The sequence below is a fragment of the Chrysemys picta genome, chromosome 9 (assembly GCF_011386835.1).
Source record: "Chrysemys picta bellii isolate R12L10 chromosome 9, ASM1138683v2, whole genome shotgun sequence".
Lineage (NCBI taxonomy): Eukaryota > Metazoa > Chordata > Testudines > Emydidae > Chrysemys > Chrysemys picta.
In genome coordinates, this window is record NC_088799.1 from 45,583,215 (window position 1) to 45,604,197 (window position 20,983).

Below are 20,983 nucleotides of genomic sequence, written 5' to 3' on the forward strand. Positions count from 1 at the left end.
AACCAAGAGAATTCTTCTATTCAATTCACCTCTCATTTATCAACTTACAATTTCACAGGTCCAAATTAAGGCACCTGGTTCCTCATTAGGCCACTCAAATCTCCAGACATCTGTTCCGTTGGTCTGAGGGAGCCTGAATTTGCTGACCTTCCAAGCATGCTACAGAAACCATTGATTTGATTGGGTGTTTGAGGAAAGATGAGGGTATGCTTTTGGAAAGGATTGGCTACCACAGAGCCCATTTGTACTGATTTATTTATTTGGTTGGTTTTATTAATAATCAAAAGCACCCCTACAAAAAGCTCTGAGCATCCTATTAGTAACTAGGCATGCCATAACAATGAGATCCAGCCAGTAGCATTAAATACTGATACACAAGTAAATGAACTCAGACAGCCAATGACACTAAATAATCTAAATGGAAGCAGTGGCTTACCTCAGACAACCAATCCACAGAAAGGGAGAATTTGGGGTTTTTAATCACAGAAAACTAGGATCCCTGCTGATGATGCTGAAAGGAATGAAAATGCCAAAAGAGGCAGATCTCCTATTTCAAAGACAGGAATGCAGAGAGGCATCAGGCTGTCAGTCTAATAATGCTGTAAAAGGTTGTTGTTTTTTTTAATGGAGATATCCCATCTCCTAGAACTGGAAGGGACCTTGAAAGGTCATTGAGTCCAGCCCCCTGCCTTCACTAGCAGGACCAAGTACTGATTTTGCCCCAGATCCCGAAGTGGCCCCCTCAAGGATTGAACTCACAACCCTGGGTTTAGCAGGCCAATGCTCAAACCACTGAGCTATCCCTCCCCCAGAGTTTCTTCTGACCCTGTTCAATTCAAAATATTCTTAATGCTTAGTAAATATTCGTAATGCTTCATTAGCAATGATCTTTGTCAACACTGACTAATTAATCTTCACAACATGCCTGTGAGTCAAATAATTAAGTATTATCACTCCCAAGTTTACAGATAGGAAAACTGAGGCAGAGAGGGTAAATGAGTGGCCCATGGCTGCAGTGGAAGTTAATGGCAAAGCTGAAAATAGAATTGAGGAGATTCTCTTTTAAGGTTCTGGATTAAAGATGATTTTAAATTCTTGCAGGAACACTTCTAGTACATCAGTAATATTATTGTAAGGGTGGCTCCAGGTCACTCTGTACATACGTAAATGGATCTTAGACCCTTTCTTAATCCATTTAGAACACAGAGTGTTCAGGTAATAATGAAGATGTAACTAATCAAAAGGTCCCCTCCTCTGGGTGAAGGAAACAGTAACCAAATATTTAGAGACTTCATTTTCTTGCTTTTCAGCCTGTCAAGTCCTGTTTTTCTTGTTAAACTGCACTCGCTAGTGTTGTTCTTCCTCATAGTGAAAATAACTTTGGGCTGAGCCTTTTTTACAGCCGGATGATATTTTTAGGATAATTTTATTTTTATACTTCAAGCTACTGGGCTTTCTGGTTTGCAGCACTCTCTCACCCAGAGTGCGTGACAAGCCACACTCTGTCTACTCAAATCCTTCCTTGCAAAAAACATCAACGTACTGCTGTCACCTACTCATAAAGGTTCTGATCCAATGAAGGCCATTGAAGTTGTTGGAAAGACCCCAGTTGCAATATCTTAAAGCAGTGGTTCTCAAACTTTTGTACTGGTGACCCCTTTCACAGAGCAAGCCTCTGAGTGCGACCCCCCTAATAAATTAAAAACACTTTTTTATATATTTAACACCATTATAAATGCTGGAGGCAAAGCGGGGTTTGGGGCAGAGGCTAAGAGCTCGCGAGCCCCCAGGAAATAACCTTGCTGACCCCCTGAGGGGTCCCAACCCCCAGTTTGAGAACCCCTGTCTTAAAGCATGTCTGCTGGCCCCTTTAGTGCACTGTGTGTCTGATTTTCTCCATCTCTCAGTCTGGATTGTAATTGCCTTGGCGTGAGGATCATGGTTTCCTTTGTGTCCTCTCGAGTGCTGAGTACCGCTTAGTCACATAGTCACTGCTTAACCAATATGAGCCGTAGGGAGTCAGCAGCATCTCAGTCACTCTGCGAAAGTACTTACAGGAGAATAAAGAGGGATGGGAGTTTGGATGAAGTAAGAACCAAACCTGAACACCTAGTGTGCGTAGAATGTATTGTCTTGAAGTATTTCTTTCTTGGGCTGACCCGGAAGCCATAGTCGGACGCTGGAAATCTCATAGATTCATCGCGTTTAAGGCCAGAAAGGACCATTAGCTCACCTCGTCTGACCTCCTGTATGTCACAGGACAGAGAATTCCACCTACTTACCCCTGTATTGAGTCCAGTAACTTGTGTTGGACTAAAGCATCTTCCAGAAAGGCATTCAGTCTGGATCTGAAGATATCAAGAGATGGAGACTTCACTGCTTCCTTTGGCAGTTTGGTCCAATGGTTAATCACCCTCACTGTGAAAAATGTGTGCCTGTTTTCTAATTCAAATTTGTCTGGCTTTAACATCCAGCTATAGGTGGTTCTTCTGCCTTCCTCCACAGAGTTAAAGAGCCCTTTAGTAGTTTTCAATATAGCTGGTATTTTCTCCCCGTGAAGGTACTTATACACTGTCATCAAGTCACCTCTTGAGCTTCTTTCTGATTAGCTAAACAAATTGAGTCCCCACTGTAAAGTATTTCCTTCAGCCCTGCAATCATTTTTGTGGCTTTTTCTGTCCCCTTTCCAAGTTTTTTCAACATCCTTTTAAAATGCAAATACAGATCCACAATCAGTCTCAACTGTTTCCTTATACAGAGGCAAAATCACCACCACCCCCGCTTCTACTCACTGCTCCTCTGTACAGCCAACTTTAGTCCTTTTGTGCCACAGCATCGCACTGGGAGTTCATGTTCAGTTGTTTGCCCACAATGTCCCCTAGATCCTTTTCAGAATCACAGCTTTCCGGAATGCAGTCCTCCATTCTGTAGCTATGGCCTCTGTCCTTGGTAGGACCTTGCATTTGGCTGTATTAAAATGCATCCACAAATTTTATCATCAGTGACTTTATCTTTACTTCCAGATCATTGATTAAAAATATTGAATAGTGTCAGGCTTAAAACCGATCCCTGTGGAACCCCATCAGAAACACCCCCATGTGATGTTGATTCCCCATTGATAATTACTTTTTGAGATCTGTCAATTAGCCAGGTTCTAATCCATTTAATGTGTGCTTTATTGATATTGCATAGTGTGAATTTTTCAATCTGAATGTCATACAGTATTAAGTTCAAACAAATTACAGAAGTCCATTAATCTAAACAAGAATTGAAATCAGATTTATTCGATGACCTATTTTCCTTTAAAAAAGCATGCTGATAAGCATTAATTATATTTCTATCCTTTAAATCATTATTGATTGAATCCTATGTCAGGTTTTCCGTTATTTTACCTGTTCAGGCTAACCACCCTCTAATTACCTCTGCTTACCGTTTGTGAATATTGGCACAATATTAGCACTCTTCCAGTGTTCTGGAATTTCCCCAGTAGTCCAAGATTTATTAAAAAATTAACATCAGTGGGCCAAAAATCTCCTCAGCCAACTCTTGGGTGTAAGTTATCCGGGCCTATTGATTTAAAAAAATGTAGTCCTAGTAGATGCTATTTAACATCTTCCTTTGTTACTAATGGACTGGGAAGTACTTAAGCATCCTCATTCCAAACACAGAACATAAATATTTATTGAACACTTCTGCCTTCAAAAGTGGAGCTATTCTAGTTGGATTTGCAGACCAGATAGATTTGGGATATTTCTCCCGGTCATCAGAATTTTCAACCCCAGGGATTATATTATTCTGGTCAGTATTTGTATGCATTTAAAATTTAACAATAGATGGCCCTGAAATATAATCTGATATTCTGGGAAAAGTAGCTGAGACCGCTTTACTTACTCACCAGCTTGTAAAAACACAAGGCCATCTTTTATCCTATATGTAATATACTATTTAGACCAGTTTATTGCTTCATAAACCATAGTAGAGAGTAAACCATTAATACGTGTTCACTGATGTCAGTGAGAGCAAACGTGAATTGTTAGTTATTTTAATATTAATGTTTGACTGGAAATCTACAAAGGTTAATATTAGAAAGTACACTCCGTAGAATAGCTGTGGGAGAGAGCTAAACCCCAGCATTGCAGGCCTCTGCCTCAGCATTTGAGGTAATCCATCAGCTGCCATGCTTCTCTTGCCAGAGTCCAATAAGGTGCATTAGAAAGAAATGTCTCAAAATTGCTCTTGTGTAATTATGAACAAAAAGTAAGTGTCCCTCCCTCCTCTTCTCACATCCAGCTTCCATGTCCAGTTTGGTAACAGTCCTTGGAGACAGTGATGCTACCAGCATGAACTACCGGGTGAATTAGTGATGATTTGTGTTATTGTGTTAAATTGGCAGTGTTGGTCCAGTGAGATTACCGCATAGCTGCCATTTGCACTTGTGGCTTGTTTGGACAGTACACTGGGATGGTTTCATTTTGGGTTGTAGGGAAAGGTGGAGGATTGCCTGGCTTTTTCGTCTAAGACCTGATGAATTTTTAGAATCATGGAAGGAAAATGCAAAAATGCTAGAAATATTTTTCTTTTTTTAATACAGACTATGGTGACAGGTCCAAAAATTAGGTCATAATCGAAAAGATCAGGTGAGTGGGAGTAAATGGGGAATTCTGACAGAATTATTTAACAGGAAAAGTAATAAACACACAGCACTAATTAATGGGGAAAGCTATTGAACCACAATATAAAGGAATGTTTGGTTGGTTTGTTTGTTTGTTTTCAGGTTTTCCAAGGTTGTGGAAATCCCAAAATCAGCACAAAAGCATCCAGTGGAGAGGATAAGAAAAGAAGGGGAAAAGCTGTCACTGACGATAAATCCTCAGGGCTTGGACTGGAGAAGCTAGTAAGTGTCTCTCTGAATTTATAAAACATTTCCCTATTGGAATATTTAAAACTGCCTGCTCCAATAGTGGGCTCATCGTGTCTGTCCACGTCATGTGTCGGTTTCGTCGCTGACCCGATGGCAGGGTGTTACCGAGAGCTGTGGGGACCAACCCTGTTTGGGGTCAGGTGCTGTGTTCTGTATAACACACTCTCAGAGCAAGCCCTCGGCTGTGCTCTAGCCTTTGGTGCCTTCCCAATAAACCCTCAGATGTGCCTATTAAGTAGAAAAAGTTACTGACCTGTAGCTATCCCACTGAAGACTCAACTAACACAGTATTCTGGCTGCTGAGTTTCAGCTTCGTAGCACCAGACTGGTGGGACTCCCCAAGTTTGTCAAGAGGTTTGTTCCCTAAGGGTATCGGTAGCAGAGTGGAGCACAAGCCAGACAGCCCTTTCCTCCAAAACAGGCAGTTGTGCATCACCCTACTGAACTTCATCACTGCTCTTAGTTGCTTCTCTCTCTGAAGGTCTGGCCCTTGGTTTTTTAGACCTGGTTTTGCTCTGCCGTTTGTGTTCTGGAGCATCATCTCCTGATGATGATGTTGGAGTAGCTGCAATGTTGTTTCCCTGAAGCTTTGCTGCACTGTTGGTCCTTGTCTTTTATTGGACATTTCTGATTCTGTGGGCAACAGGCGGTGATCATCCTCTCTCCTCTCTGACGGGCTGATCCAACGCCTTGTTCTGTGCTGTCCCTCAGCTGCTTGTGGCTCAGCTTCTCAGCACTAGATTACAGCACCTGGATCATTCCCAGCCTCCCTGCTAGGCCGTTTTCCCTTGCTCAGCCCTCTGCCCTACCGATCTGCTTCTCCTACTCAGCCCTCCTGAGTCTCTCTGTCTGCCCATCAGAATCTGTTACCTGGCCTGCCCACTGCAGCCTGTTCTCAGCCTGCTGCCCACACTCTCACACCATCTCCCTGGGCCCTCATTCCAGGATCACACAATACCCGCTGTTGCTTAAAGAATGGTTTGTGGCCCTGCTGAGCTAATCTCTTCCCTTCTGTCTATTTTAATGGGCGTGGCTAGGAAGGAGCCAGCACATCATTGTGATACATAGCTTTAATATCAGCTGTGTTATAAAACAGAGGAACACAGCAGAACAGTCCTTCACATGTAAATGTTGGCCTCAGTTGGCCAGCTGCTTGGGCTGAGGGCTATTATTTAAGGTAAAGTTAGTGCTCTTTTCCTGTATGTGAAAAAACAACAGTGCTCTCTCTGTGTTATAAAATAAATGAGCTATAACCATCTAGCTGGATGACCCAGCCTCTGGGATTTAATAGATGTTTCCTTGGGCCCAGATTCTCCCTCCATCTTACAGGTTTCTGATGCCAAAGGGAAGCTGAGAGATATCAAGGATTACTGGGTTGCCCTTCCAAGCACACTTTGCAATGAGAAAATAACATCCGGCTCGGTGAACGAGGACAAGTGCTGGAACGGAATGGCCAAGGGGAGGTAAGGACGGGGTGTAGAGAAGCAAAGCAAAAAATCTCCATACTAGAACTTAAAGCTGCTCCCAGAAAGAGAAGATAAAGATAGGTGCAGAGATAAGCTAGTTCTTCCCACATCCCTGCCCCATGAAGCTTTACAGCCTGTGACATAAACTCCATTATAGAGGTCATTTCACTAAAATATGGTTGCCCTGAAGGGCCTCTCCCTCAGTTGCTTCAACCCTAATCCCGTGTCCTCTACTCACCAGGGTCTCTAAGGTCGCAGTAACTGCCCTGGCCCCAGCAGGGGCAGTGTGAGGATCAGGATCCATTGAGGGCTGATCAGGGCAGTCAGGAATTCCTTTGCATGAGTTCTTCTGCACCCCCTGAGCGGTTGCACACCACAGTTACGGACAGATCCCCTTCCCCTTCCCCTTCTTTCTGCCCTGGTTCTGAGCACCCCCAGTGTGAGTCAGCCCAATGCACAGCTTGGTTAGGAGTCTGGCTGTGGCTGCCACACCCCTTGTGGGCCTCTCAATCTCAGCCCTAGAACTGGCCCTGCTGTCAACTCCCATCAGTTTAAAGGGCTCAGCCTCTCAGGAACAAGTGCAAAGCTTAACCCTTGCCCAGAGGTAGTATTTGAGAAACGGATGCCTTGAATTTAAAATGCATTGCTCTCTTAGACTTTTAAACATCGAAGCACATTTGCCACAAAATTACGCACAGAATCTTCACACACTTTCAAAAGGCATTAAATGCCGTTAGTAGAATGGACAGTTTCGCTTTGGAAGAAACCCAGAGGCGCTGCTGGGAATTGCAAACATTTACCTAGTTACCCATTTACGCACTGTTCCCTCTTAGACTTCACCCCTTGGAAATTCTGCCGCCATAGAAGTACATTGTGCCCATGGTTTACACTTAAAAGATTGTTTTGGGGCCAGATCCTCAGCTGCTGTAAACATCATAACTCTGTTACCATCCCTGGGTAGCCTGATCTATGACAGCTGGGAATTTGGGCCTTGGTTTTTAAAATATTTTCAGGCATTGAAATGCCAAAGGTTTTTTTTTTAAGTGCTTGACATTAAGCTGGGAGAAATGCAGCTTTAATGACTAACTAGCCAGCTCCCAGTTGATTGGGTATAAGGGTTTCCCAGCTGCCTTGTCAATCATAACAGGAGATGAATCCGGTAGTTACAGTGCAGTCATGGACTCAGTCATGATGTGTCAATTTCCTAATCTTCCATGTGGTGACGAACCCCTTTCTTGTGTAATGGGCTGGATGTCACGTGGGCTACGCCACTGGTGCCATCATGGGACCAGATCCTCAGCCTTGCACAGAGTTGACCTAGGCACTGGGGTGCTGCAAATCCTACCTTTCAGAAGTTGAGACATTCCACAACAGCTACCCTAGGGCTGAAGTAGCTTTAAATAGAGACCCAGGGGGTCATTATATTGTGTGATGTCCCTGGGGTCATTGTCAGCAGCGTGGGACAGAATCTGGGATCTCTGGCTCTAAAAGAGTGAGGCTATACTGCCTCAGCTGAAATACCCAAGTCTGTTAGTGCATAGCTGGTAGCAATAGGCAGTCCAACCACTAGAGGGAGACAGAGGCACACTGTAAGCTCTGGGTTGCACATACAGTGGCAAATCCGCTGGCCTCCTTCCTACCCATTCCCGCCTCCCTTTGCCCTGCCAACCATGGACCCCCCAGCACAGCTGTGTTCAGTGCCTTGTGTGGGCCACCTGAATCCAGCCTTTTTCTTTCCACTGCGAGGGAGATCTCTGTAGTCAAAGAGTTGGGAGCTCAGATTGCACCTTACACTGGTGCAGGAGTATGAGCAGAAAGACGAACGAACCTGAAACATGAGGCTGCGATTGGAACACGAGTAAATACAACCATGATACTACCAAGCTGCAAAGCTCTCCCTCTCATAGATGGTAGATTATCGGTTGTAATGGCAACTGTAATACCAAGAGGAGAATTTACTGTTTGGGAAAAGCAATGTGAACGAATTGATTTCCTGTGTAGGTATTTACCAGAGGTGATGGGAGATGGTCTGGCCAATCAGATTAATAATCCAGAGGTAGAGGTGGACATCACCAAGCCAGATATGACCATTCGTCAGCAAATCATGCAGCTGAAGATCATGACAAACCGACTGCGCAATGCATACAATGGGAATGATGTGGATTTCCAGGATGCTAGTGAGTACACCAGAAATCCAAAGTAATGGGAAAGGGATGAGGACAGACCGTGAATGCCAAGTGATTTCTGAATGACGGCTGGAGAAATTCCATTAATCCCAGTTCCTGGGAGTGCATGATAAAACGAGAGAGAAGACTAAATGCCCACATGCGTCCTGCAGTGGTATTTTTATTTAGATTGCACAAAAAGTGGGTGACTGTTTTCCAAACATTGATGAGGATACAGTCCCTGCCCTACCGCGAGTACAGGGCCTGATTCATAACAACTGCTGGCTCTTGTTATGGAACAGAACGGAGTGTGGGTTTGCATCCGGCCTGTGATACTCCCGCATCCAAAAGGACATTAGAATAACAGAATGAGGTGCACTGCTGACAGCACTGTACTGATGCAGGGTAACATAATCACCATTTGTGTTCTGCAACACCCCACATGCCACCTAAGAGCCTGTTCTGTATTGGAAAGGAAGTTGGCCACAACCCAGGATGTTTAACCTGCCCCCGCCCCCAAGAAAGACGATGTGATGTGATCTTTAGCTGTCCCCTGAACAGCTCCTAGGGAATGGGGAAAGCGTTCAATTTGAGTGTCACCTCCCGAGCTCTAAGTCATGTATGGTTAGAGCTAGGCACAGCATTCCCTTCAAGACTAGAACCTGCACCCTTTCTGCTAGTGTGTGCACCAGAGATGTGTAAGTCAATGTAAGATCACAGACAATGCAGAAAGCGTTGTATGTGCTTCCATTTAGTGCTGGGGTGGCCAAACAAAATGGGGCTATTGCTATGCTAAGGCACAATCTACTGGCAGCTAGGGCTGAAATGTCTTCGATCTCCCGTGGCCATATTTGATCTCCATGTTTGTGTAACCATTAACTCACCTGTGAGGAATTCTTCCCATAGAGTGTTATTTAGCAGTTTGGAATTTAGAACCCCCCTGCCCCCCAGATTGCAACAGAATCAGAATCTTTCTGGACACTTTTTAAATAAATCATAGGACACTGCAGTAAGGAGTGTGCAGCCACCATGAAAATTAGCTGTAATTGTGATGAAAACCCCATACACCATCATTGTATCTAACCCATATTGACCGTGCTCTTCATCTGGGCAAGATAAAAAATCCACCTGAGAGAAACAGTGTTTTGCAGTCTGTCTTTTTCAGCTTCATTGTAGAAAACCCTTCAGTGTTTAATTTACATAGAGGAAGGCATGATAAAGCTTTAGAGACAGACACAGAGCAGAAGAATGTCTGTGGTTCATTTTAGATTTGCCATCACAATAATTCTATATAAAATATAGAAGTCTCAAGAGAGAATCTGCCTTTTTAACCTTTTTTTATTAATATGAAGATCTCTCGCTAATAAATAAATAAATTATCAACATTGAGCCAGGCTTTTCAGTAAAGTAGAAACAAAGACAAGATGTCTGGCATACATTTCGTGTTTCAGGTGAACATTCATGTAGACCTGAGCTTTGCTTTCTTTTCATTGTTCTAAATAACAATATTCAATTACAGTAGCCCATTTAGAACACTTATGTGGTCAGAAAAAACATGACAAACCAGGTCCGACATGTCAAAACCTTAAGCAAGTTGATTTTGTACTGCACAGCTCTGTACAGTGTTTCCACAGGGCCAAATGCTGAAGGGTTTTCTACAATGAAGCTGAAAAAGACAGACTGCAAAACACTGTTTCTCTCAGGTGGATTTTTTATCTTGCCCAGATGAAGAGCACGGTCAATATGGGTTAGATTGTAATGATGGTGTATGGGGTTTTCATCACAATTACAGCTAATTTTCATGGTGGCTGCACACTTTAAACCAATCTTCGTTATCCACAGCACATTGAATTCATCTCTAAAGATTATTTGAGAGTCTACAACTCACCCTGTACCCAAAATCAGCAGTTATGTTCAGCTGAAGAGACCCATTATAGTTCTGGGGATCAAACAGTCTAGGACTGGGGCTGGATTCACTCCAGGCCTGAGTCAAAGATTTGTGAAGTCAATGGAAGTCTTTGTTGCCTTCCAGGGGCTTTGGATCTGATCCTTAAGAGCCCTGTGTATGTCTGGAGTTGACCGCCCTTGACAGTGCCTCAGAGATGAAGTTTCATGAGCCTCACACTGTGATGTAAGATGTTCTTTCTTAGTTCAGCTTTTAAACCAAAAGTTCAGGATTCATCTCTCTCCAAAGCACAAACAGCAGCCTACGGTGGGTGATCTTGTCACTTCTTAAAATTTTCCAATCTGCATCTAGCTGCTACAGCAGTAGGCCATTTAAACATCAATGTTAGACCAAGTACAGAAGAGCCAATGTGCTCTACAGCCTTTACCTTGTTTGGCAGGGACCTGACTTAACTGACTCAAGCCTTGGCCACAGATAACAGAGCCAGCTAACCACCTGACTGCAAGGGCTTGTGAACACTCCACGCCATCCCATGTTCATTAAAGTACATCTAGTGAAGGAATACAATACAAATTTTCCAATATATTCCAGACCATATACATGACCGATAGAAAGGAAAAACAGTGAGACAGTCATAGAATTAATTCCCCTGGGATTCTCCCGACATCCCGTCTGTTTGAATTTGTAAGCATCTAGAGGCAGTGGCTGTCCTGTGCTGAGCACGAAGTTTGATTTGTCAGTCTCACCCTGAGTTTCTTTCTGTGTGCAGGTGATGACATCAGTGGCTCTGGGAGCGGTGATGGCTGCCCCGATGAGGTCTGCGGCAAAAGACTTTCCAAGAACCCCAGCACCAGGCAGCCAGAAGTACATGCTATTCCTAACCAGTCTGGACGTGGCATAAATGGGGCCAGCAGCAAATTTTTGCCTTCCTCCTTCCTAATCTTCCTTTCTGTGGCTGTTATTGCAACGCAGTACTTGCGGCGGTAACTTACTTGCACAGCCATGAAAGAGACTGTGGCTGAGGTCTTAACTTTGCCAAAAAAAAAAAAAAAAATTAAAAAAAAAGGACAATATTTAATTCATCTTGGCAAAAAAGAGGGAGAAAAAAAAGGTCTCAATTGTTTGTGATATCTGGCAGTGCTAGAGCTGTTTCATCCTTGTTTGGTCTTTTTTGAATGCTGGGCCCTTCTTTCCGTACCTCATTTTTTATTTCATTGTTTTGCCACAAACAAGCCTTTGCAGATAGGGGAAAAGAAAAAATGATCTTCAGAGGATCACGATTTGACTGACAGCAGTGGAATATGCAGTTGACCTAATATTGTTATACAACCGTAGCCAAGAATGCCACTTACCACATTAACATCTAAAGCACGACAGGTTTAGAACAGTGCAACTTTTAAAATTAGGACTGACAACAGCAGCAAGCACTCTGTTATATTCAGGAGCTATTTCATGGTTTTCTATTGTATTTCTTAAGCAGGCAGAGAAATGATCCTTCACTCATTTTCTTTGATGTACATTTTTCAACTAATTTCTTATGCTAATACAAACTCGATTAGCAATGGGATTCCTTATCCAAGTGTTTGCAACCAAAATGCAACAGTCCTTTCACTTACAAGTACACACGTAGTTTTGTTTACTAAAATTAGCCATCAGCGGCAATTAATAATGCTCCTACTTTAAAGTGAATGGGAGTGAGTTTTAGATTTTGCGTGATATTTGGAAACCACTGAAGTTAGCTATTAATGATGGTCTAATCTAGACCTGCAATCCGGTATCACAATATGCAACGCTGAGGTGAAAATATGCAGGGTGAGATTTGTCATTTGAGAGGTTTGTTTCCAACAGGAGACTGAAGCTCTTTGTTAATGACAAAGACAACAGTAACCTTCTACCAAAGGGATTGTTGCAAATTGCTATTTTGTGAAGTCTCACATATTAATACACATAGAGTTATGAGGCCTAAAGCAATAAGTTACAGTATTGGGAGTCAGAGGGTTATTACTTACTTCCCTTGGCAGTTTGTGTGCCCAGGAAAATGACTCAGATGTATAATCTGGGCTTTGAGAGTTCTTTTTAAGTGAATGCCTGCTCCCCCCCCTCCCTTTCCCCCTCCAACTTCACCACTGCAGTGACTAAAGAAGAAAACTGGCCAGTGTCTGAGCTACAGCCCCACATTGAGTCAGTGGATCATCAGGAATTAAAACCCAGGATGTTTCTAGACCTTCCAGTCCTCTGCTCTAAGCAATGGATGCACAGCCTCCTAATTTTAGCCAGTAATTTTTCATAGTTTATTACATGAGTGCCAGGAGTGGATTCAACTAAAGGCTTTGTTTTTGTCAACAAATGCTATATATAAATATACACACATACATATCTATCTGTTAGGGGTGTCTGTGTTTACAGAGCTGTGCGCTTTGGTTCCCTAGCTGGCTTAGCTCATTCGCAGATACAGTAAACATCATTTGGAAAAGTATCTTTAGGAAATTTATCTAGAGTAACAATACAGTCCTACTGACTGTTTTTGGCAACGGGGAACCGTGAGTTTGGGCTCTGCTGTTATTCATTTTGTCTAATATTGTGATTTTTATTTTTGGGGAGAAAGCATATCTTATGTTTAAGACGTTTATAGGCTTATCAAACTTTTTAAACACTTCTGTGTCTTTCATTAAGGGGGAAAATGTATTTTGATGCACAACAAAAGATTTGGGAAAAGCAGAATTTGATTTGTGCTGTCACTGTTTATGGAATGTGCAATTTAAGGTAAGACTGTAGGATCAGAGCACTAGGAATGTTGAGAGATATTGCAAGAAAGCAAGTGTAGTGAAGTCCTCGTTCCCCTGGTTGAGTTAAAATTCCTAGTTTGTTGGGCAACTACCACTGTTTCCTAATCCAGCCACGTAATGGGGGCTGACATTTATACTTCTGTATCAAAACGTGGACTGTGTTTAGGCCAGTTATGAGAGAGTCATTGTCCCACATTACACTTTGCTTCTGCACAGACAATTTTAGATCATTTTGGTGTTGTATTCCCAGGATGCCACTACTTCTTAAAGCTAAATTTGAGCCAGAGGTTTACATTGCCATTAGATTTAAATTATCTGGCTCTGGACTGAATTGAAGAAAGGTGATGCTACTGGGCCTACCATAATCTGAGGTGTAATTTCATGCAAGTTTGCCTTTATTGGTCTAGTGCAGTGAATTTAGCCCATGTTGCCATTACACGTATAAATGAGCCTTCTATTATGTAACTCCTAACCCAGTTTCTGAGGGAGAATGGAAAACATTACATGTCAAAAGGGCGTTAGAGTAGATTTTTTTTAAATGATAAAGAAATTTGAGCACCACAGTCAATAGTTTTATAAATATTTAGTCGCCTATGGCTGTACACAATGGAAGAGAAAAAAAATCTCTTTATCATGTAGTTGCAGCCTGTTTGAGCACTGACACACAGTTCATGGCCCTGGGGGACTGTCTCATTAAGTGCTTTATCCCAGGGGTTCTCAACCTTTTTCTTTGAGCTCTTTCCCCCCGCCCCCACCCCCGCTATAAAAACTCCACAGCCCACCTCTGCCACAACAGGTTCTCTGCATATAAACGGCAGAGCCGGTGTTAGAGGGCAGCAAGCAGAGCAGCTGCCTGGGGCCCCACACCACAGGCCCTCCCCACCAAGTTGCTCAGGCTTCGGCTTCAGCCCCAGGTGGCAGGGCATTGGGCTTCAGGGCTCTACCGGTAGGGCTATGGCCTTCTTCCCTGGGCCCCAGCAAGTCCAACGCTGGTCCTGCTTGGTGGACCCCCCTGAAACCTGCTCACAGCCTCCCAGAGAACCACTGCTATAGCCCATATCAAGGGAGTATGACTCACTTTGGATTTGCTGCTTTGGAAGGGGAAGAGAGAAAAGGACCATTCGCTTCTCTGTTAGCAAGATGGTGATTCTCAGTGTTTTGATAAGTAGAAAATACTTAGGGATGCTGATGGGATTTGTTCATTTTCATGTTCTTATCTGAATTATTAAACACACACATCCCTGCAAAGTGGAGAACCAGAAAAATGGATTTACAGGCATCTCTGTCTTTAAACTTGCTCTTTTGTGCCATAATTTGTATGTTTTAACTAAGGGTGGGATCATTAGCGGCTTTGAGAGCACAGATATTTATCATTTTACAAATGACAAACAACCTATTGTTTTCTGGTGGGCTTGGTAGGGGATAAGGTATAACAAATATCCGAAGTACACCTTTGCTTTAAAAAAAAATGCATTTCTAGCTGGAGGATTAAGATTTATTTCACTTATTGGCATAGCTGGCCAGTTATATATTTCTTTCTGTTACCAAGGTACTTGTAACTATCTTGCACTGTTTATCTAAAGTTGAAATATGTTCTTTGAATCCTTGTATAAATAAAAAGGCTGGAGACTTAAATCTATATTTGTTCCCACTGTTACAAATCACTATTTTATTTCTTCTGAATTTTATTTTTAAATGTGAGTAGCCCTGCACTCAGTCCTTGGTTTACCCACTATCAACAGTATAGTATGGATATTCTGAGATTCTCACCTGCTCAAAAATGTATGGTGGAGAGCAGCCACCTCTAGGTATAGGAGATGCTTAAAAACAAGATGAAATTTATTTGATGACATTTTAAAAAGTTACCATACTAAAGATTGTTAGTGTGCGTGAGAGAGAGAAAGGAGAAAAATCTTAAATAAAAAAATTAGATTTACACCTAAATATTTGTAAACGTAAAGCACAGTGTTAATTATTTACTACTGCACTCAAGATATTGCTTCTTGAAAAGTTAACTGAAAGAAAAAAGGCATTCTGGTCGCAGTAGAGAGCCTTTCTGAATTAAATAATCCACCACCAATGCTCCCTTCGAATGAAATGATGTTGAAATAGGTTTTGTTTTTCTAGATACACAATTCCACTTCCAGAGGTTGGTGAACTTGGTAATGATACCAAGGGGGTGAGCCCCAGATTTCTGGTAATAAGAAACTGACAGAAGGAGTGCACGTGACTGGAGGTAAACGGCACCTAAAGAATTCCAGGTCCCCCCCTTCCTCCCCACCCCAAACAAAGAAATTAATCAACTTCTTGTCTTTATAAAGCTTACCAGTTTACTTGGCATTTACTAAAATCTTTCAGTTACAGGAGTTTAGATTGTATTTTATATACACAGCTCTAAACAGCTGATATCTATATTCTGTAAAACTTAATACATATTTATCCATGGTTACTCTACAAGGAACAATATTTATACAAACTACAATTCACTCATCTCAGAAATATATCTCCTGTAAATCCTCTCTGTATTACTATTTAAAATAACTGCCCCTAGCAAAGAAATAGGAAAACAATTTTTGTATCCAATTTTGTAGCTTTTATGAACACACCCCACATTTGCAAATGAGCTATTGGTAGGTCAAACATTGGGAAACTAGCATGCTCAAACTATATACAATCCAAGGGTCAATATCTGTTCTCAGTTATATCCATGCCATCCCTAAGTCACCAGGGGTGAGGAACGATATTCCGGTCCTTATATACTCTGGCCAAAATTCTCAAACGTGACACTACAGACAGACACATAAACAGGGCCTACTTTTTGGAGGTGCTGAGTACTTGTAGCTACCTCCCCAACTGGATCCAATAGGCGTTGTAGGTGCTCAGCATCGCTAAAATTAGACACCTAAACCAGAACATGCCTCCTTTTCCACGTGGTGACCTCTGTCCGCTATATGAGCAAACATCCCCTAATCCTGCTTCCATTCCTGTCGACAGCAAAATGCCCATTGACTTGAACAGGTGTGGGCACTAAAGTTTTCACCACTCCAATCCTCATCCTATGAGTGGTTGCATGTCCTCAGCTGCCAATAAAATGAAACTGGGGGAGGGTGGGAGGCAAGAGCATGCCAGATCAGACAGAAAGTTCTCCTTGCTGAACACGGTGAGCTTTGAGGTTGTGTGACATTTTTCATGCTTTTGGAGCATAATCTGTTTTTCAGAAGGTTTGGTCAATTGAATAACTAACTAAATCAGTGTAAAAGCCAACTTGCCCCACACCAATCACAGTGTAATTAAGTGGAAATTCAAGCTCGAGGATAGTGGAAATTTTCATGGAGTTGATGAGAGATGCACTAAAGTCAAATTCCAGATGCTATTTCGGTGGCATGAATAGCTCTTACACAGTCTTACCCCGTACAATAGTCATTTTTATCATCCAGCTCTTTCTTTACATGTCTAACTGTAGAGGCATCCATACTAATCAGTATTTTAAATTAAAAATGGAGAAGGCCCCTGGAAAATGACTATGGAGGGCTAAGTTGTCATCAAAGGCATATCATTAGTATCCTATCGCTTCTTAGTTGATATAGCACTTATTAGATAGATAAAGGCACGTGATCCCAGGTCAACTTATTCAACATGCTCATTTTTTTCTACCGTAGGATTAATTGTAACTATAATTCCCAGTGTAAGGAAGATTTGGACGCATGTCATCGGTCGCTGCACGTGGTCTGCCTGGACTTGGCTTCTTGTCATCTTTCCTGAAGACATCTCTTCTGCCTCTTCCCTCGCTTCCCTTTCTGCCAACAGGACTCTGCCTCTCTCTTGAAATGCCCGACTTAGTCTTAAGTTGATGCTTTCCTGTAAAAATAAATAATAGATTGGCCTCTGAAGGAACACTGGTTTCCTTGGAACAGTAAACTGGACACAACTGCAAGCCTTCAAAATTACTGAGCCTTGACTCAGTTTAACAAGCAACATGGAAACATGACAGAAACTATGTACCTGCTGGCCTTTAAAGGAATAGTGTAGGGTACTGATGTTTCTCCTCCATTACTACTTCTAAGAGTCTCTTAATGTGAAAAGTTACTTGCAAGTTGTCAGCATTAACATGAGCTTGCCTGTAATTGCTAGGTAGCTACCTCAACTGCCAACATCACCACATCAAAAACATCACCGTGTTTAAAATGCAAAGTAAAGCACAAAATAACCATGAAATGCTCCTAAGCACATAGTGTAGGTTACACACAGCACCCAAAAACCAGCCTGCAAGACGTAGATTGATTTTTCAAAATAGTCCAAGAAATTTATTTAGACGTCAGATCATTTTAAATGGAAGAGGTGGCTAAATCCACTAGATGTGGAAAAAGCTCAACCACTGACTCGTGAGATTCTTCAGTTTAGGCTACCATTCATCTTTAATGTGGAAGCTACATTAGCAAGGCAAATCAACAATAGGTTTGAAGACCTGACAATGAATCAGGAATGAGGCAGCTGGTTAAGAGAGAGAGTTACCTCACATAATCATGAGTGATGGCAAAAACATTGCCTTGCTTGGTGGTCACTTTAACTCTGAACTTATTTGTGTGTGTGTGAGTTTGTCATACTCGTGATATTTTTAAAAAAGCAAAACTTTGCACTGATAGTTTGGTCCTGGCATACAGTAGTAATGCCACTTTTCCCCCCTTAGTCCGGTCTTTATGTAAATGTAACAATATACAACAGTAAAGATAAAAAGATGCCAAAGCAAACAGAGCGCCTCTCCCCTCCCCCCAATAAAATACGCTATTATCTCACTTGAAGTAGTGTGAGCCCACTATGTTTGAGAGGGCAACAGGCCAGAAGTGGCAGAAATGAGACACTAAGGACAACCGATAAGCAGCAAGAAGCTTGAATAGGGGGAGCTTCACCCCAAAAGCTTCCAACGCTCTCAGTAAGGCTAGTTAGCTAAAGCAAGGCCTAGTTAGCTAAAGCAAAGCTGGCACAAAGACAGTATCCAAGCACCTGTCCTGGCTTCAATAGATGCTGCTTTCAAAAAAATCTGTCTTGAGTCAGACCTGTAACTCAAATCGTGTTGTTGCACTTGCCCAAGCTATTGGCTAAGTAAGTCTGTGTACATCACAGAGGTGGGAACAAAAGCCACTTCTTCCTGTCTTAATAGCTCAGTAGGACAAAAGGGAAAGTCAAACAATAAAGACTTAGTAGCACTTTAAAAAGGGGCTGAAAGGGAAACATGACCACTAGCTCTTCCTTGGAGTTTATAAAGATTTCTGCCCCTAGGTGTAGATGCCTACATGATAGGATACTCATCTGGGTCCCTCTTTTGTCAGGCTCATTCCCCTAGCCCAAGAAGTTCCCAGAGATGGTAGTCTACTGATCAATCTTATCACTATTTAGAGAAGAGTGGTAGTGTGATTCTTCTGATGGGGTCCCTTTAAAGCGATCAGTGTAGCTAGCTACAAATTCTCTATTAGCCCAGTCTTTGTTACAAATGTATTACAAGTGATGAAGAAATGGCCAAGCTGTGCTACACTTTCTATGGAAATTATGACAAAGTCTTTGGAATTTTCAGGCTGGCTTATTTCTCTGCCATGGAAACAGTTTGACCCAGTACCTTTCACATACACGAGGGGCATCAGGGACACGAATAGTTTATTATTCAGTACTACAGCAAAGAACTTGCTGGGCAGTGTTGAGATAGACGTGCTATCACATGTGTCTTGGAACTAAATCGCTTTTTTACTTTCTTTTCTTTAAAAGCAGCTGCAGCAATTTCTCACCCATAACACTCCATGCGCTACAACCAGTTACAGTTCCACAATAATGGCTATTTTAGAAGCTTTCTCTTAGCAAGTAAATAGTCTGCACTAGCAAGTGCCTTACTTATTGCTTCTATAAAAAACAAATGCCTGCAAATTCCACTAATTTAAACTTTTGAATTATTCTGAAGACTAAAAGCCAATGTGTGAGACTGGTACCACTGAGCTAATCGCTGGAATGAGATTAAAAGGACCAAAAAGTGTATGCAACAGTTTTTTAATGATGAACAAGATGTTAATAGTCAAAACTGACTTACCTTCAACCTCAGATTGTAGGTTGTCTTGATCAGAGTCCGTTAATGATGAATCACCTTCAGCAGCAATAAAACAAGGTGCAAAGACATTTCAGAATAGTCGCTTGTGAGATTATATTGTGACTACTTCAAGGGACCAACCACTTCTACTGCACTCTAAGCAGTTTTAAAAAGTTGCTACCAGCCATAAATACCAATAAAATTTATTTTATGAACCCTTGCTCACAAATAAATCATTACATTACATTTCCAATATGCATATACATTTGCAGTTGTACAATAACTTTGACATAAAGAATATGTACAGATTTTCAAATACAGAATAAGTTGTCAACACGACACAAGGAACATGTTTTTAAAAAGAAATCTCTGGATAAAGTTAAAAAGGGAGCATGCCAACTTTTCAGTGATCTACCACTGAGCAGTGAGTGGCATTGTTGTGACTTCACCAGATTCCTACTCTTTTTCACTGCAGAAAAAACACAGCTATCACACAGGAATTCTTGGGGGTGGAGTAAGGATTATGTCTGATGGCACTTCCAGTTTTAACTCATTACTTTGTGGGAAAATCAGAGATAAGGGGATCTTTAAGAGTCCTTGCAGTCTCCAGAGTGATCTATAGCATGAGGTACTAGTTCATAATCAACTAATTGTATGATTTCTACACTCCAGCCTAGTGAACACTTCCTCCATCTAAAGGAACGTCATCATAGGTACGTGCCATTAATCCATGTCACAGCATGTTCAGATATCAGAACTTCATGACAGGTTCTATACAGCTCCTTCAAAAACAATTAAAATGATCCTCCAGGTTGGCTCTGTTCATGGATCTGGTTATGACATATGGAGCTTTTCATCTACAAGTCACCATATGAAATATAGCCAAGTTAGGCATGACTGAAAAATTGCTCCCATCAACAGAGGGTTGTTGGCTTGTGTGAAATGTGTTGGTAGTCTCAGTCCAGCCCATAAGGAGCAAGTCAGCTCTCCACAAACCACAGCTGCACCTTGTACAAATTGGAACCCTTCAATGAGTCTTTCAGTAGCGATCAAACACTGACGCGGTTCAGAGACTAACTCACTTTCACAGCGACTATCCATACAGTACCGCTCTTGCAGACAAGCTGAATGTAGTCTCCAGGACTCTACCTTTAGCATTTTTCATGGCAGAATAAAACCTTCAAAAAGAAACATCTACAATAGTCAGCACTATACTCTGACTGGGCGTAGCAAATACATTAAAAATGCATCTGCCAAAAGCCAACTTTGTAACGTGTAACCCACACATGCCATTTCAAAGGTTTGGAAATACTAGAATTTGTTAAAGACATGCTCCAAAGATGTGCCACAGTCCTCAGGTGTGTATAAAATACATACAGTCGATTGTGTTGGGAACAAGTGTTTTCTTAGTCCTCTGCTCTTTTCCAAAGAGCCTGTATTACTCTTGTTCTGCTTTTGAAGGCCGTCGTGGTACCAGTCCACCATTTTGTCTTCACAGTCTGATGGCTACTCCCTGCATGTCTAACTCTTATAGCCGATACCATTATTTATCAATATAGTGATTCCCAGTAGAAGCTGACTAACATTGTCCTTTGATGCCAGGCCCTCAACTTTTTTTTGCTACGCACAAAATTTTCCATCACTTTTAATTAGACATTTTTCTTCAACT

At 41.9% G+C, this 20,983-nt stretch overlaps 2 protein-coding genes and 1 long non-coding RNA gene across 9 annotated transcripts in view; 2 read left to right on the plus strand and 1 right to left on the minus strand.

The window, feature by feature from the left end:
• Positions 1 to 14,883, plus strand: part of GPC1 (glypican 1) — a 311,664-nt gene extending 296,781 nt beyond the window's left edge. For both annotated transcript variants that reach the window (XM_065556062.1, XM_005282477.5), the window contains exons 6-9: positions 4,775 to 4,894; positions 6,251 to 6,384; positions 8,389 to 8,564; positions 11,228 to 14,883. In XM_065556062.1, the coding sequence (XP_065412134.1) occupies positions 4,775 to 4,894; positions 6,251 to 6,384; positions 8,389 to 8,564; positions 11,228 to 11,445 (648 nt within the window). In that variant the 3' untranslated portion in view covers positions 11,446 to 14,883. The remainder of the gene's footprint in view (positions 1 to 4,774; positions 4,895 to 6,250; positions 6,385 to 8,388; positions 8,565 to 11,227) is intronic.
• Positions 14,884 to 15,346: 463 nt separating this feature from the next.
• On the plus strand, positions 15,347 to 17,134 carry LOC135973324 (uncharacterized). The gene is made up of 2 exons (XR_010590124.1): positions 15,347 to 15,480; positions 16,904 to 17,134. It is a non-coding gene; the product is annotated as an uncharacterized LOC135973324 (long non-coding RNA).
• ANKMY1 (ankyrin repeat and MYND domain containing 1) overlaps positions 15,557 to 20,983 on the minus strand; it is a 64,707-nt gene continuing 59,280 nt past the window's right edge. For 3 of the 6 annotated variants that reach the window (XM_005282478.5, XM_042853550.2, XM_065556061.1), the window contains 2 exons: positions 19,318 to 19,371; positions 15,557 to 17,102 (listed from right to left, as the gene is read on the minus strand). In XM_005282478.5, coding sequence (XP_005282535.2) covers positions 16,906 to 17,102; positions 19,318 to 19,371 — 251 coding nt within the window. In that variant the 3' untranslated portion in view covers positions 15,557 to 16,905. The remainder of the gene's footprint in view (positions 17,103 to 19,317; positions 19,372 to 20,983) is intronic. The other 3 variants (XM_005282480.5, XM_065556060.1, XM_005282479.5) reach the window with 2 other exon arrangements.